Source organism: Drosophila kikkawai, chromosome 3L, assembly GCF_030179895.1.
Source record: "Drosophila kikkawai strain 14028-0561.14 chromosome 3L, DkikHiC1v2, whole genome shotgun sequence".
In the NCBI taxonomy this organism is placed as follows: domain Eukaryota; kingdom Metazoa; phylum Arthropoda; class Insecta; order Diptera; family Drosophilidae; genus Drosophila; species Drosophila kikkawai.
In genome coordinates this window covers 15,470,434-15,487,955 of record NC_091730.1, presented here as the reverse complement: position 1 = coordinate 15,487,955, position 17,522 = coordinate 15,470,434, and the positions used below count along the sequence as shown (strand labels likewise).

The 17,522-nt window shown below is 37.7% G+C and overlaps 1 protein-coding gene and 1 long non-coding RNA gene across 11 annotated transcripts in view; one reads left to right on the top strand and one right to left on the bottom strand.

Annotated features, from left to right (window-relative positions):
• The window catches only part of Spn (protein phosphatase 1 regulatory subunit spinophilin), a 61,557-nt gene extending 48,566 nt beyond the window's left edge, over positions 1 to 12,991 (top strand). For 2 of the 8 annotated variants that reach the window (XM_017167454.3, XM_070285431.1), the window contains 12 exons: positions 4,715 to 4,735; positions 4,844 to 5,378; positions 5,681 to 6,113; positions 6,241 to 6,593; positions 6,657 to 6,856; positions 6,915 to 7,092; positions 7,488 to 7,541; positions 7,678 to 8,278; positions 9,604 to 10,483; positions 10,596 to 10,732; positions 11,190 to 11,458; positions 11,520 to 12,991. In XM_017167454.3, the coding sequence (XP_017022943.1) occupies positions 4,715 to 4,735; positions 4,844 to 5,378; positions 5,681 to 6,113; positions 6,241 to 6,593; positions 6,657 to 6,856; positions 6,915 to 7,092; positions 7,488 to 7,541; positions 7,678 to 8,278; positions 9,604 to 10,483; positions 10,596 to 10,732; positions 11,190 to 11,458; positions 11,520 to 11,786 (3,928 nt within the window). In that variant the 3' untranslated portion in view covers positions 11,787 to 12,991. The remainder of the gene's footprint in view (positions 1 to 4,714; positions 4,736 to 4,843; positions 5,379 to 5,680; positions 6,114 to 6,240; positions 6,594 to 6,656; positions 6,857 to 6,914; positions 7,093 to 7,487; positions 7,542 to 7,677; positions 8,279 to 9,603; positions 10,484 to 10,595; positions 10,733 to 11,189; positions 11,459 to 11,519) is intronic. The other 6 variants (XM_070285429.1, XM_017167458.3, XM_017167460.3 and 3 more) reach the window with 6 other exon arrangements.
• Positions 8,168 to 17,331, bottom strand: LOC138928372 (uncharacterized). Of its 3 annotated transcripts, none has more exons than XR_011444900.1 (3): positions 17,229 to 17,331; positions 8,333 to 8,346; positions 8,168 to 8,274 (listed from the first exon to the last, which is right to left on the bottom strand). It is a non-coding gene; the product is annotated as an uncharacterized lncRNA (long non-coding RNA). The 3 variants fall into 3 exon arrangements; XR_011444901.1 differs by lacking the exons at positions 8,168 to 8,274; positions 8,333 to 8,346 and adding exons at positions 14,419 to 14,591; positions 14,686 to 14,836; XR_011444902.1 differs by lacking the exons at positions 8,168 to 8,274; positions 8,333 to 8,346; positions 17,229 to 17,331 and adding exons at positions 14,419 to 14,591; positions 14,686 to 14,836; positions 16,539 to 16,634.
• Between the last annotated feature and the right edge of the window lie 191 nt (positions 17,332 to 17,522).

Sequence of the window (17,522 nt, the reverse complement as noted above, 5' to 3'; positions counted from 1 at the left end):
CATTCAATTTGGTCGTTGCATATGATTAAGAGCTAAACGGGTTAACCCCGGGATATGGTCGCCAATTTATGCAAATAAATTACAAATAATACAAGTGACACCCAGCCAAACAATTGCAAAAGTCGTTTGCAGAGAGATTTAACAAGTTGCTTTATCTAGCAATTGTCATTGAAGGTTTTTGGTTTATTATTTGTAATATAATAAATATTAAAAATAATAATATTGATATTATTTTTAATGATTATAACTTTAACAATTATCTTTTTTAAAGTTAATAAGGGAAATGTTAAGGTCAAGTGTGGGGTTTTTGAGCGGAAATACAATTAGCAACATAAATATATTTATAAATATTATTTTCTAAATTTTTTTGCTCTAAGAAATCCTTTCAAAATTACACGAAAGCTTGAAAATTCAGTCTAAAAATAGCTAATTAAAAGGAAATAGGAAACAGGACTTAATAATGAAACAAATGATATGAAAACTATATTACTAAACTTTCAATTAATTTTAAATTAGTGTCTCGGACAATTTTTGTTGTAAAATGAAGTTCCTCATCGCTAGTTTAGGTGACATAAATTTAATAATAATTCTGTTTAGCAAAGAATTTAAACAAATAACCAATTTTGAATATATAATTCCCAAACTCTAACCCAAATGCTTTGCATTATCAGCGTCACAGCCTCACCTTGACTTGGTTTTAATAGGCAACTGCCACTCGACCAGGCCCAAAACTTGCTCTTCCTTCTACTACTACTATTTTCACTTCACTGCCAAACAAAAGTGACTTTAAAAAGTGCTGGACTTGAATAGATGGAATGGACTCTGGCTCTCTAATCCAAGCCAACCAACAGCTATTAATAAACGAAAACGCTGCATTGTGGGCCATGGCCAAAAAGCGAACAGGAGCTCACTCCAGAGAGAGAGCTAGCGAACAAACCAAAAGAGAGCTTTTCCGGCTCCACTCCGCTCTTGAGTGAGTTTTAATCCCGACGCGCTCTTTTTGTGGGGCAAGGCTTTTGCTTTTGCTATTTGCATTGTGGTTTCCTTGCGGCCGTCGTTGTTATTTAAATTAATTAAAAATGTATGACGAAACAATAAGCGCAGGCAGACTGACCTTGTTTGTGGCTCTCACACACAAACACCCCCACACCGCCTCTTTTATGGCATTTTCCATATGGCGCGCGGTTGTCCTAATCAACTTGTGCTCCAATAAATAGGCAACAGAAAGCGCTTTCCCTTTTGAAGCTGGCCTGGCTTTTCCTTTCCGCCCTTTGTGTTTGTTCGTGACAAACGGGGAAAATTCCCGCCGCCGCATAATTGCATTTGTCTTTCGCTTTCGCATTTTTACCCCCAGCATATGTGTTGTATTTAAATATCGTTAAAGTTTGCTCGTAATTATTTTTTCCGCGATGGAACTTTCGTCATCGTTGTTGTGTTTCTTGTCTCGCGCGCGTCACACGCGGCGTATGCGTAATATTTTTGGTTATGCATGCAACGGTGCTGCGTTCTCCGCTTCAGGCGACCTGCTGAGGTGTGTTTGTGTGTTTTGTGTGTGCCCCACATTCCCGTAGCAATTAAAAACGGTTAGCGTGTTATTTTTATTTTAATTATAAAACCATAACTTTATGCTAATTCTTTTTTTTTTAGTATTTCGTTGTGGTGAAGTGCTGCGGGGCATCGTCATTGTAAAGAGAGAGAAAGGCCAACTATTAGTTATGTCAAGTTGTCCTTCAACGGATTTTCTGCTTCTATTTTTCTGAATTTAAATTTTGATTTATTTTACTGGCTAACCTCTTGCCATATACATTTCCCTAGCCAACATCCCCATTCCCTAAGCCGCTTAGCGCCCCTTTTAGACCCTGGGAATAAGTTTTCAATTTCCACTAACATCCATCCCCCTGAATAAGTTTTCCATTTTTGTTTCTGGCCATTTCAATTGTTTTTTGTTGTTTGGTTTTTGTTTTTGTGCCGAGTGGTCACGACTTAGAGCAATATAGAGAGAGAGATTTCGTTTCAAATCGCTGGCTAATTGTTTAATTGCATTTTATTGCCGCCGCTAAAGGATTGTGTTTTGGGATTATCGCCAATATTCCAATTGGTTTTCAATGGACACTCACTACCGAAATTGGCCAGAAATAGAAAATTGGCTTCAGAGCTGTGGGGAATATGTGCCATAGGTTTTTTTCAGCTAATTACAGTCTGATGGGCTGCGTGTGAAAATGCCAATTGCGATTGCAATTACATAAATGCGCTGCCCAGGAAAACTCATTTAAATGCATGGCACACAGGAGTACCACCTGAGGGGGGGAAAATGAAAAGCGAGGGGAAAGCGGGCAAAAGCAAAGGGGAGTGCCACTTTGGGCCTTTGCCCGACTGTTGTTTGTTGTTGCCTCCAGTGTCTGCCACTTGGCTCTCATTATCAACAACATAATCAACCACTTACAACAACTAAGACCGTCTCTGTGTGTGTGTGTGAGTGTGTGTAATTTTCAATGATTAGCCATGTTCTGCGCTACACTGAAAAAAAGGGAGAGCTCCTACTTAAATAATCATTTATTTAAGAGTTGGAAAGTAAAGTTAATTGGTTTTTTTCTATATTTTAAGCGTTCAAAAGTAAAATATTTCTTGAGAATAATATTTAATATATAAAGTTGACTCTTTGGCAGTTGAAAAAATGTATTTTTAATGGTAAACAAACTGTAATTAATATATAATTAATTTTTTTTAATTTTTATAATGGCAACTTTTTAATATTGAGGTTCGATTCGAGGCGGGATTTCATCTATATAACTCTAAAACAGCTTAAAAACCAATTGACTTTCTAACATACAAAAGAACATGACTACATTGTATCGACTGATTGTGCTTATCATTAGTATGTGAATAAGTGTATAGGATTGTAAATCTCTCCTTAATTTTTTCTCACTGTGTCCTTCTCGTCCTCGTTTGCCGTTTGTCGCTGTAGTGTTCACTGGCAATTGTTGGCAGTAATTAACAAACACTGCGAGAGAGAGATATCCTTACCTTACACGTGACGTCACGCACAAGTGAGAGTGACAAACACTTAAACGTTAAATGCACCCAGAAAACAACTGACAACTGTCTACCTTCGCTTGTGCTGTGGCTGGGCCCGTGTTACTGCCGTGCCTCTGCTCTGCCTTCTGCTCACTTCAGGTGTCATTGCGTGTGCAACACGGCGTATGCGACATAACTTTACACCCTTGCCATTTCCCGCCTTTCCTCGCCGTTTTCCTTCTCCGGTTTTCCCTGCTGACTTCCCCCGTACGCTCTTGGGGGGCTCTACGTGCTCGTGTAAGCGTGCATGTTTAATTTGGCATTGCGTACTTTGCGGCGCTGAACTGCATTTCACAGCCCCAAGTTTACTTTATTATTATTATTATTATTATTATTATTATTATTATTATTATTATTATTATTATTATTATTATTATTATTATTATTATTATTATTATTATTATTATGTGCAATTAAAGGAGCGACTTGTTTGGAGTATTTCATTTAACAAAAAACTACAACGAATGGTAGCTTTTAACAAATGACTTATTTCAGGTTTTAATAATGAAGTATTGTACTTTAAAAAAGCTTTACTAATTTGTTTGGAATAATTATTAATCCTAGTTAATGGGAATTATTTCTTTTCGATAGATCTTTTTATAACTCTATGTTCTGATTAATATACAAATACAATTTGAGATGGTAAAAGATCGATAAGGTGAATACCCTAGAGATTGAAGCTTATTTATCGGTAATTTTTGCTTATATCGATAAATACGATATCTCTAAGTAAATAAGTGGTTTATTTTGTATTATATTTACAAGAAGTTTATATCCGTATTTAATTAATTTATTTTTATTAAAATGTCCTTCGTTATTCATAGCAGAAAGATGTGTGTATGCACTATATATGGAAACTTGTGTCGATCAATAACTTTAACTATCATTGAAAAATTGTGCTATATTAAAATGTTAAGTTTATATAAACATAAATTCTTAAGTGATCACCAATTTGTAGGAGAAGAGGGATATATGTATGGGTTACAGGTTTGGAAGTTTAGACCTATCGATAAATATCGAAAATAATTGAGAAACCCTGGATTTTTTATACCTTAAAATGTTTAAAAAAGTGCAATAAAAAATCGCTCAACCAAAAAGCCTATAAAAATCAATCAATCGCAAAGAGATGCCGAAACTCGGCCACAAATGAAAACCCAATTTATGGTTGGCGAAATTGAAATGGGAAATGTCTGGCCACGAAACTGGATATAGTCGGAATGGTAGTGTAAATTAAAACTGCATTACATTTTAATTGCACACTCATGTCGACGCCTGCGACAGCCACTCCTGCTGCGACTCTCTTTTTCTCTCCCTACACTTAATTACTGTTATTTTATGCACTTTAATTTTATTTACATGTATATGTATGTATGCGCGCGGCTTATAAATCTTTAAGCGCGTCACGTAATTGTATGTATTTAATGTATTTAAATTATTTAAAATATGATTTGCATTTGCATTTGCATGCTGTTCTTTTTGCATATTTCATAATTCTTTTCATTCTTTTCTCATTCTATTTTTCTTTCATTTATTTATATATATATTTATCGTAACTCGTAAAATGCCTGTTATTGTTGTTGTTGTTGTTGCGCTTCTTGTGTCCTGTCCCGTGCATCCTGCATCCTGTGTCTCTGCGTAGCATTTTGGAAAGCAAAATCAGGTTGGTCCCACCCGTTCGCACCCCAAAGGAGCGACTACGAGTTAGCACACAGCTCCACACAGCGAGCGCGAATTCTAAACTTTTTTCCGTAATTTTTATTCCACACAGACAACAGTCACTGCTGTCGGACGAACAGGCCAAGGAAGTCGAGCAAATACTCAACGCAGCCGTTGCTGCCGTTGTTGTTGCCGCAGCAACAACATCGCCGACCAGCACCAAGAATCTCATTGAGGATTTGCCACCGTCCTCTGGCCAATCGCCATCGCAATCAGGAGCCAACGGGGAGCAACGCGACATTCACATTGCAGCTGTCCCAGCAATTGTTGAGGAAGAGGACGAGGAAGAGGAGTATCCAGAGGAGTTTCATCGGGACGAAGACGAGGACGAGAACGAGGAGAACCACGTCCGGGCCCGCTCCCGCGAGTTTGATGTCAATGGTGACGCTGACGGGGATTCGGATGACGTTGAGGCCGTGGACATTGTAGGCTATAGTCCAGCCACCACATCCACAGCTTTGAACGCCACCTTTGTCAAGGCCGATAGCACTGAGACGGAGACCACGACCACAACACCTTCGACGGCCACCACAGCCACCACAAGGCACGACGACGACGAGCCCGAGTGGCTAAGGGATGTCCTAGAGGTAAGTAAAAAAACTAATTTGGGGTTCTTTAATTCAATAAGATAAGGAAATTTGAGATTTTGACTTTATAAACTTGAATTTTCTTATCTTAAATGCTAATACATCATTATTTTAAAAATTAATTCGAGGTTGGTTTATTTATTTATGTTGCTCTACACTTTCAACATAGTCAGACACAACAGGAAAATTATTTACTATGGCCTTAAAATACGTAATAAGGATTTATGTCTCTTATTAATATTTTACAAAGAAAGATTTTATTTTTAGATATTTAATAAATAATATTTTAACCTTTTTTTTAGGCCCCCAAACGCAGCCTAGAGAATCTGCTTATCACCTCAGCCAGCTCTGTGTCAGTTCAACACCGCGAGGAACTTGAGAACGGCTACGATTTCCAGGTTAAACATTCCGATTTAAATCAAACCTATGTGACCGGCGGTGGCGGTGAATCGCTGCATGAGTCCATAGTGTCCGTAGAGTCTACACAATCGGATGCCACACTCAATCAGACGACGACCATCGATGACAGCATCATCTCCAGCAAGCACAATTCCACATACTCTCTGGCAGATGCCGAGCAAGCCACGAATTCAACTGTGCTAAGTACTGGCGTGACCGAGCTAGACGATAGTCAGTACTATATACCAGAATATCCGCCGGTGAGGAGTAAGGAGGTACTTGTAGAGGCGGGAGTGCATTACTTTGAAGATGGCAACTTTTGGATGGAAGTGCCTGGTGAGTTTGAAGCTTACTGACTTAATGGAATATATATTCAATTTTATTTTATATGTTTTATATATTTTATATATTTTGTACATTTTATATATTCTAAATATTAAATATACTCTCTATTTTTTTAAAGGTCTCCTAGACTTTGACGACGACGACTGCTCCTACCCGCCCATTACTGTACGCAAGAATCCCAAGGTACGCTTCAGCTCCGGCCCCATCCACGTGTACTCAACATTCTCCGTTAATGACTACGATCGGCGAAATGAAGATGTTGATCCTGTGGCCGCTTCGGCGGAATATGAGCTTGAGAAGCGTGTGGAGAAGATGCATGTCTTCCCCGTGGAATTGATGAAGGGTCCCGAAGGTTTGGGTCTCAGTATAATTGGTATGGGCGTTGGCGCCGATGCTGGCTTAGAGAAATTGGGAATATTTGTAAAAACAATCACCGATAACGGAGCAGCAGCCAGAGACGGAAGGATTCAGGTGGGTGTTAGATTACCATAAGCTTTAATTTGTTGATATTTACAAGGTTTATTTTATGCTTAGGTCAACGATCAAATCATCGAGGTGGACGGCAAGAGTCTTGTGGGCGTTACACAGGCTTATGCAGCTTCTGTGCTGCGCAATACTTCCGGTCTAGTCAAATTCCAAATTGGACGCGAACGCGATCCTGAGAACTCAGAGGTAGCACAGCTCATACGACTGAGTTTGCAGGCGGATCGCGAGAAGGAAGAGCGCTTGAAGCGGTTAGTTTTCTTAAAAAATAATAAAATATTTATAATTAATAATATAATTATTACTTAGCCAACAAGAGGAGTATCTGCGACGTACTCTCGACTATTCCGAGGACTCTACGCAACCCGTTTCAGCGAATTCGAGTGTGTGCGAGGGACCCTCGAGTCCTGTGCAAGTCGAACATCCCATGGAGGTGGAGGCCACACATTCACAGGAGGTAGAGTCGCTCAAGCGGCTGCTGCAGGAGGTAAGGCTTTCCAGGACAGGAATTTCCCTGAAGCGACCTTACTCTTAACTCTTGTGTGTGTTCTTGTGTGTTCTCTCTTCTCTCTCCTTTTTTGCTGAATTTTGATAATAATGAAAAATGCAGCACAAAGCGGTAATTGGTTTTGAAAATATACATCATTGAAAATCGAAATTTTAGATACTAAAAAAACAAAAAGTAGAGCACATTTTTGAAACACTTTTGATTGTATTTTGAATTTTGATTTTTTTTTTTAATTTTATTAAATTTTAATTTTAATTTTTAATTTTTTTTATAACATTTTTAAATAATAATTCTTGAGAGTAATTATGTATATTTTACCTTATTTTTAAAAATTTTTATTTATTATTTTTTATTTCTTTTAAATTATTTCCCAGAGCGAAATGGGTTGCCTGGTCAAGGAAGAGATTATACAAAATCTAAAACGAAAGGTTTGTTTTCTGTTTTGTTTCTTTAATTTATTATAATTTCCATAAACAATCGATCATCTCATCATCCATTGATTGCACATTAATTTCAGTAATATTTTAGTATTGTTTATTAATAAATTTCCCAAAACCTTCCCAGCTGGTCAAGCTCGAGACGACAGGCAATGAGAATGAGCTGCTCAGCGAGCGGCTACGCCAAAGCGAGCGGGAGCTCGGTAACATCCGCAAGGAGGCCGCCAATCTGCAGAATATGCTGCAGCAGTCCCAGGGCCAGTATATGGCGCTGGACAAGAAGTACAACAAGGCCAAGCGATTGGTGAGGGAGTACCAGCAGCGGGAGCTGGATATGTGCCATCGCGAGGAGTTCTACCAGCAGCTGCTCCAGGAGAAGGACACCGAGTACAATGCGCTGGTGAAGAAGCTCAAGGATCGGGTCATCAATCTGGAGCACGAGCTGCAGGAGACACAGCGCAAGGCTGGTTTCCCTGTCGGTCTGCCCTACGATAGTGCCACCTTGAAGCTGACGCCCCAAATGATGCGCAAGACGCCACCAAAGCCGCTTTTCCACAAGCTGGAAACGGAGCTGTCGGACACCGAGATCTCTGATCTATCGCCCGATGGCGATGGCGTTAAGACGGCCACCGTGGAGCGCAAGGTTCCGGTAAAGGATGAACTGGATGCGGCTGTGCCGCAGCACGAGCTGCTGGATAACTCGGTGAACAAGACAAAGATCGATCTGGGTGAGTCCTTGATACAATCGTTATTATTCTACTGAATCACATATTTTTACTTACCTATGAGACTAAGACTGTCGAAATTTAAAGAAAATAAATATCAAGAGATATAATTAGATGAAATTTAAATTAAATATTCAGATTTCCATTAATTAAACAAAAAACATTTCAATATTTTGTGTAGTTATTGGAAAGCATTGAAACGCATTCATATTCCAATTTATTTGAGTTATTACAAAACAGTTTTTTATTCATGGTGTAGAAAATGTGAAAGATCTATTTTTTTTAAGATTAAACAAAAAAGAAAACTAAGTTCAATAAGCCGAAATAGGAATATCCTCTCAGTTTATCTTAGAATCATGGCATTAAATCAAAAATCTATTATAACTAAGCCAAAAATAAAGAATATATATGATTTATAGGGTGGGAAATAACTCGTTTAATGCATTTGAAGTTTTCTACTGAAATTAGAATACCCACAACACTTTTGTATTTTTTTATTTTATTTTTAAAATTTTTTAAAATTTAAATCATATAACTGGTTTAAATATGCATATGTATTCACACATCTGACTTTAAAATGTAAAAATATATATTTTAATAAGAAGAAAAAAGTTTAATATTTACGAGAGGATGATGTAGGAGATGATATTTTGAGTGTGGTTCTTAAAATTAAAAATTCATTTGCACTAAAAATTAAAATAAATTAATTATTTATTAAAACATTCTACATCAGCATTCTGTGGAAAAGCTTAATCCGTTGATAGGAAAGTCATTTTAAAAATGTTTAAACTGTTTGGAACAATAGAAACATTTTTCATTTCAAAGTAAAAATAAAATCCAAAAATATATCTTTAAATTCTGACAGTCTTGTTTCAAAAAGGTGTTTGTTTGGTTTGTTTTGTCCACCTTTTGCCTTTGAACTGCACCTCTTGGGCTAAAGCTAAAGCTTCAATCACTGCGCTGTCTACCTTGACTTTTGTTTGCTATTATTTCTCTCTTCTTGTTTTGTGCTCTCCATTGTCATTGTCATTTTTGTGCTAATTGTTATTCTCTTTCTTTCCCATTTCTCTCGATTTTATTTGCTCTCTGTGTGTGCCGTTCTGGTTCTCGTTCTCGTTCGTTCATGTTTGTATTACGTTCCTTTTGCTCGTTGTACATTTGTGACTGCCACGCCACGCCCAACACGCTGCGCCCTCATTTTGCCCAACAACTACAAAAAAAAAAAAAAAATCTTCACAAAAATTATCAAAAAAAATTCAACAATTTGGAACACACAAAAAATCGCACCCTTTGCCAAAAAACAAAATCGGTTTTATGTTAAACAAAAGCCTCCCGTGGTGGTTTAGCCAATCGGCAGTTGCCCTCAGCGAACGGCACCAGCAGCAGCAACACCAACGGCGCCGCCAGCAGCAGCGATCTCGGCCAGCTATCGAACGGCAATCTCAATCTAAAGCGCAGCAGGAGCAACAGTCGCAGCTCGGACTGCACTCTGGACGATACCGATGATGACGAGGAGGGGGATAGAGGCGTGGAGGCAGGTTCGGCTTTGAATTTGGCAGGCGGTACTTCTAGCTCCTCCACCCACGACATCATCAGCCTGTCCAACGGCAACTCCCATCTGCTGGCCAATGTCAACAATCTGCTGCAACATCATCCACCGCCGCCAGCGGCAGTTAGCACGTCAGCCTCGTCCAACGGCCATCTGGGCACCACCACAGCCATTCTGTTGAACTCCACATCCTCTGCCTCGTCCAGTTCTTCCAATCAGTCGACGGCACGCGAGGCACAAATCAATCAGCTATATGCTCAGGTCCACAAGGATCCCAGCAAGCAACAGCAGCAGCAGCAGCTACAGCAGTCGCAACAGCAACAGCAGCTACAGCAGTCGCAGCAAACGGTGGTGACCAACAGCATACCGGGCATCTTTAAGAACGCTTTGGGTTCGCCGGCGGACAACAATGGACTGAACGACTTCCATCGCGGCAGCATGACCACCTTTGGAACAGGTCCGGCCAGCAGCAGCAATCGTGATCTCAACAGCTCGTACGACTCTATACTGGGCAGCAATGACAAGCTCTCGGAGAACGAGCCGGCGGAGAGCTGGATGTATCCAAGTCGAAGGAGAGTGGCGCCCAACGGCAGCAAGGTTCCCTTGCCCGGTTCCAGCTTTACGGATCAACTCAATCAGGCGCTGTCCGATCGTGAGAGGTGGGTTTCAGTTTCAGTTCAACAAAATATAGAAAAAAAATCTTGGAAACAAGAACCGGAATATATTTTTCTGAGGGTTTCTGTTATACGGTTGCTTTGAACTTTTTTCCAGGCGACTCGGCGATGGATCCTCGCGACATTCCAGCGACGATTACACGGAGATCAACAAGAGCCAAAGCGCAGCGGCCATCAACTGCAAGACGCTGATCAATGAGATCCGCCAGGCGGTGAACGAAGCCCAGCCCAAAGGTGAACTATGACCAACCAAATCAAACCACCAACCAATGCCAGCACAAACCTCCGAATCTCTCTCTCTAGCCAAAATCAGGCCGTAGTAGACTAACCCCAGTAGAAACGATCATCATCATCTCATTACTCCACACTCTCACAGAACTGTACATATGTTTATCTGTTTGGAAGCCCAAAAAACTAATCAAACATATTATTCTGTTATAACCATATATATATATCTATATTAATGCCAAGGTTTTGAGAGTTCTCACTGAGCGTTATCCGTTTACATTGCCACCCGCATTGCCCCCATAAATATATATAAATATATAACTCTAATGAATGTCTAACCGAAACCAAATGCTCAGCGATCTTACTAACAGCCGACTTTTCTCTTTATTCCTTCTCTCCTCTCTCTATCTCTGCGAAACTAACCTCGAAAATTGCTTCTAACTACCTAAAATCGAATTAAAAGTTAAACAAGTCGTTCCCCAATCACTCTCCCCGCCCGGCACAGTGCCCTGGCAGCAACAGCATCTCCACCAGCAGCAGCAACAGCCGTCCGCCCATACCACTGGCCCGCCCTCGCCCACTAGCATGTCCTCCGGCTGCTCCTCGCCCGGTTATTCGCCCAGCCGTACCCTGGACTTGTCCGGTTCCAGTTCAAGCTTCTCCGATCGCAAGGCGGCAGCAGCAGGATACAATTACAAGGGAGGTCCTGTACACGAATGGACCAAGGATCAGGTGAGGTGTTACTACACGCCAAGTTCCATCGCAACATATTTATATTCTACAATTCTTAAAGGTTGGCCACTGGCTAATGGGCATTGAGCTGGAGCGCTACATTCCCGTCTTCAAAGAGCACAACGTGGAGGGCGGGGCACTGCTCACCCTCGACTCCAAGGACTTCAAGACGCTGGGCGTGTGTGGCGACGACAAGCATCGGCTGAAGAAGCGCCTCAAGGACCTGAAGGCGAACATTGAGAAGGAGCGCAAGGACATGGAGCGAGAGCGTCGAGAGCGAGAGAAGGCCATACGCAAGGCCGAGAAGAAGGCGGCCAAAAAGAAGTAGTAGTTGAATTCCTAGTTGATAAGAGCATCAAAAAAGTAGCCAAAAACCAAAAGCATACGCAGTATATATGTAGTCTATGCATACGAACATGAAGCATATATATATCTATCGGTTATATTATACATATATATATATTTATATTCATAATGGTAATATATAATTTATTTGTACAACACACACACACACACACACATTATACATACGTACTACATTTTAACCTATGGAAACCTAATTAGCATCTCTAGACGTAAATTATTCTAAAAAAAAAACAAGGAAGAATATGGAAAGCAGCTAGGTCAGAAGGAGCGATAGAGTACGAGTAGATCTCGGTTAGCAGTGACCCCGAAAAACTCCAGAAAAATCCCCCACAGAAAACCCAGAACTCACAACCAAAAGAAGAAGCTAAGTAACTAGACAACAAACACAAAAAGGCGTTGGACTGACTGATTTTTATGATTAATTCAAATGAAAACCATAAAAGATAAAACATAAATAAAAAATAACTAAGCATTCTTTTTTAAAAACCAATCAAAAACCAAAAAAGAAACATTTTGAATTGAGAATTGAGAGCAAGCGAAATGCGTCGTAGGACAGCCACTTCAAATTAAATAAATATAAAGAATGATAATTAACAAATACGATAAAACATTGTAATAACGTTTAAGGCAATGTCTTGTGTTTTTTTCTAATTATTAATCTGTGTAATATTCGAGATAATATTCAATTCTAGATATACGTATATGTGTAAACAGCAATTGCATTGTATTTGTCAAGACATCTATATGAACTGTACTATCCACCCCTCCCTTAAAATTAACGCTAAAGTATTGTACTGTGTATGCTATATATGCCTGAAAGTCATTTAAGTACTTAAGTAGAGAAGCTAAAAAAGGAAGTGTGTATGTGTGTTTTCTGTTACACCAAATCAATGCAAAAAGTCCAAACATTTGTTGAAACAGCCAAGAAATGAAATCAATCTATTCGTTAGCCAAGTATGTCTGCATGGAGAGCGTGACTGTGTACCTTTTGTTTTCGTTCGAGTTTTTGTTTTTAAGCTTTTGTATAAATAATTTACATGTGTAGAGCCCCTTAGTATTTGTATTTCATAATTTTAGTTTGTTTTTATTTTGTGTTGTGTGTACGTAGTTTTATATTTATCTTATAATTTCTGAATGTTGCAATAAAACGGCAATCGTTTATCTATACCATATATTTCTTATCAAACTTCCAACGCCCCCCCGATGGATTTCAACACTGACCCCGAAGGTGATGGCCACAACACTGTTCCACCCAACTTTGATTTATTGAGGAAAACCAAATTGTAGCAACTAGTCCTTGTTTTCATTATAAACAATTAGCATATAAACAGGGCTGCCAAAGAAATCGCAATCAATTTTGGAATCAAATCACAATTTCTTGGAAAATGTGGGAACTCTTTTTTTTGGAATTTTTTGAAATTGATTTCAAAATACAAAACGATTTCTTTGGCACCCCCGTATAGTTATCAATATACGAATACTCTCTTTCTCTCTATCACTCTGTCTCTATTTGACTTTAAGACCCCGGCCGTGGCCAAAGGTGGGCAACATTCAGGTGTATGTCCCCGGGTTCAGGCGGCCGGCAGCGCATAATCACCGCATGTGTCTCCACTCGTCTCGTCGCAAGTCCTTAATATAGCTTTTGAAAAGCTCGCCTCTAAACAGTGCCACCAACGAAAAGAAAACAAAATCAACCGTTATAACTTACGAAAAAAAATGATAACACCCTAAATAATGAATTAAAATCGTTGTTTTCAGTTTTGATTTCGATTAAATTATGGAATTGAAATCGATGGATGCTATATATTTTTGAAAATTTTCAGTCATAAAAGACCGATTTTTATTCACTTTTTAATGCATCTTAAAGTATGCTGTATGCTCCCAAACTGGACTATGGCATACTTTTGGGCAGTCTTACAAGTGATTTCAAATCTCTTTCCATTTATTCATTCCTTTCACATTTTAAAAAATATTCCAAAAATTAACTTACTTTCTCTTCAAGGCATATTTTCAATTAAATTATTTTAATAAAACATTTAAAGCTTAATCAATTTCAATTCCACAAAAATTTGATCGGAATCGAACCGGGGAACAACGGGACAAATAAAATCAAAACACTTGAGCAAAAATTAAATGCAAATTGGATGACGCTGCACGCGACCGAAATTCTGTTGCTTGTATTTTTTTGGTTCACACTTCCGGAAGTAAAAATATTGCTGGGGAGTGTTTCGAACAAATTAATAAAATAAAAACCGGAATCACTGGGCACGCGTGCAGCGCTCGCCCAAAAGCATTTCAAGATAATTGTTATTTTTTTGAAAATGTATTTCAGTTCAAGTTTATTTTTGGGTAATTGTTTGTAAGCGTTTTTTACACCATTTTTAAAGCAAACTTAAGAAAAACCTAAAAAATAAATAACAATCAAAACCAGTTTAAAAATTCGTATATATTTAAATAAAATTAAAAAATTATAAAAGTATTTTAGCTGTGTTGCTCCGAAATTCTCAAAGAGTAGGAGCCCAGTCGCATAACACTCAAACCAAAAACAAAAAAAAAACGAATAACGAAATGTAAAACAGTACACATTCGTGCCTTTTTCATTGCGAAAAACCGTCCCAACCAGAAGAATACCGAGCGGGGGATCTTTCGATATACAATACCATCAATTCGGGGATTTCGTCAGATATTGCCAGCTTTCAGAGAAAATCCCCTGTCGAGAAATCCCCTGACACGAATACGTTGAAACCATTTGAAATCCCGCAAATGCCTTAAATCAAGAGAAATAATTAAATATTACCCATTAGATATTCAAACATTATTCAGTTTGCTTGTAGGTTTTTTAAAAAACATTTTCGAATTACTTGTTTTAAGTTATCCGTTTGCAAGCAAAGTTGGCTCGGTTTTGTGGCCACGTAAAAGGTAAATCAGAGGTTGATCCATCCAAGCGTTTTTTCAAACTCTTTCTCTTTAAAAAGATTCCGAAAACTTGGTTTTTCAATTTGAAAATAATTCCTGAAAACGATATAGATTTTGATAAGTTTCTTTAGAATTTTCTAGAAAAATAAATGGATTTCAAATCATTATCAGTTTCAGGAATAACTCAAGAGTTTTCGTAGTTTTTCATTAATTTTTTAATATATCATAATTTTCAGTTTCATATACTTTTGTGTGCTGTATCGCCATATATTATTACTATTTTAATACGGAAAATAGCTAACCCATTCCAAATAAAATTCAATAACAGATTGGCTCTAAATTACTTATTTTAAATCATTTTAAAACAAAATAGAAAGAAAAGACACAACTATCAGCTAAGCAATTACAGCTACTCTAGCCAATTAATATTGATGACAAAAAAACAACACCAACTGCAACTGCAATTAGCTAAACCAGAAAAAAAACAACCTAAATCTTACGAATCATGGAAAATAATAATATTAATAAATCACGAAACACAGTGCTAATAAATATACTCCGAAATAAACCTAAATATGAAGTGCATTTCTTGTTTACGCGCCGGCTGAGTCTCTTATCTGTAATCTGTTTGAGTTGCACAGCAATCCTGTTTACAAAACGACGGCATATTTAATGGGTTTGTTGGACCGCACAGCTCAAAACTCTGAAAGAGTGTCGCAAATCGAATGTGGAAAGATACAACATACTCTAGCGAAGATGCCACACCAGCAGATACCTCGAATCTTCCATGGAATCGTGAATGGGAACATCTTTCGGCACTTTTTCCGCTTGGGGTTTTCCTTATCATCTGGGAATTTTCCACTCTCTTTTTGGCCTGCTTCTTGGGCATACAAAGGTCAATTTTTCAATCTCTTGCTTAAACTGAAGATAGGTCTTAGGTCTTGGTATTTCCATGAGGAGTGTTCCAGCATTTTCGAATTCATTTTTTTTGGAATTCCAAGAGCATTTGAGTCTCGGTTTTAGTCACTTAAAAACAAGTAGTTCCCACACTATCTTATATTGATTATAAAACTAATGAGACCTTAGCAACGAAAGGGAATGACTAGCCTAAATTGAGTGTCTATCAGGAATAATCTTCTTTTAATATTAATTAAATTTTATTAAAGTAGATTAGGAACTAAATATTTATGCGTAGTTTCAGGGAGGGTATTATAATTTTAATCAGAATTAAATTTAACGCTTTAATTTGTTCAGAAAATGATCATATACATAAATATCCATTTAAAGACCTCAAATATTTCCGGTCTTTTTAAAGGTTTTTATGATTTTAGTCAAGGAAGGAGCCATTTCCGACCCTATAAACCATATATATTCTTGATCAGCATCAACAGGCGCGCCTTTCTAGCCATGTCCGAAAGAAAAAATTTTTTTGGCAATTTTTTCAAAATTTGATAAGGGGTTACATCATCATTTTTTTGAAAAAATGGCCAAAATTTTGATTTTTTTATACTTAAAATTTCGAATGCAGGTTTGTTAATGTTTAAAAAACTAGCATAGATCAGCTTTCCGAATTAAATTTGATACATTTTTGGCTTAGTTATGATAGATTTATGATTCAATGACATGTTCCTATGGCAAAATGCAAGGGTATACAAGCTTCGACTTCCCAAAGATATTATCCTTCCTTGTTACCCTTAATTTCTGGCTGAAAAAACGCCTTAATCAATTGGCTTAAATGCTAATATTGTTTTCCAAATGCAATGGATGCTGATTGCACTATGTCGTAAAAGTTGTTTACCGCTTTGAGTCCTCAAGATTCGGATCAACGTCACTGAATGGCTTAGCATACGACAATAAATATGTATGTATAGACCACCCTGGTAGTGATAAGAACATACATATAGAATAATGTTGCATTCTTATCAGTGTTGAAGCTCAATTTAACATCCGAAGCCTTATTGTTTTCCTTAAGAAATCAGCTTATGGAGTTAGAAATTGTGTCTTATTGTAGGAAGAAATATGAATCAGTTGCCGGGTGATTCAAAATCGAAAACCTATTACAACAGATAGTTAGATCTATGATCGACTCGTGTTGACTCTTAGGTGTCTGGTTAGAAACTGATGATCTGTTAAAATTTTCCGTTGATAAGCAAAGGTTGGTGATCTCGCAATAAAAAAAATTCTCAGCCAGTGGCATGTTTTGAAATTAATAATTTAAAAATAGCGCCAGTTGCGATTATTATGTTTGCTTTGTGATTAATTGGAAAATGTTGGTCAGGTTTATGATAAGAATTTTAAAATATTTCAAATATCAGTGTTAAAATTATATATATATTCTAGGGTAGAAAAAATCTTAGTTAGGAATCCCCTTTTTATAAATTTCTTTACCCAATGCTGATAAAAGTCTTGCTCAACTATTACAAATCCACTTCCAAAGATAATAAATATCACACTTTATTTATTTATTGTTGTAACTGACTTTCCTTACCTAATGGGTGGCTCAAAGTATTGCCTTTCTGCTCCGCAAATATATATTGTTTGGTGTATTTAAATTCGCTCGATTCAATTAGTTAGTTTAGGAGCCAACAATTCCGGCAATATAATAAAATTGAATGCTGAACAATCAGCGCAGGCAAAGGCAGCACGCAGATTCCGATCTGTTTGTCTTGTTTTTCCTGTGCACAGAAAAAAAGAAGATTTTAAATGATAATAAATAATAAAATAGTTAGGAAAATATAGTAATATTTATTTGTATACATTTTGTTTATTTTTTATTAAATTA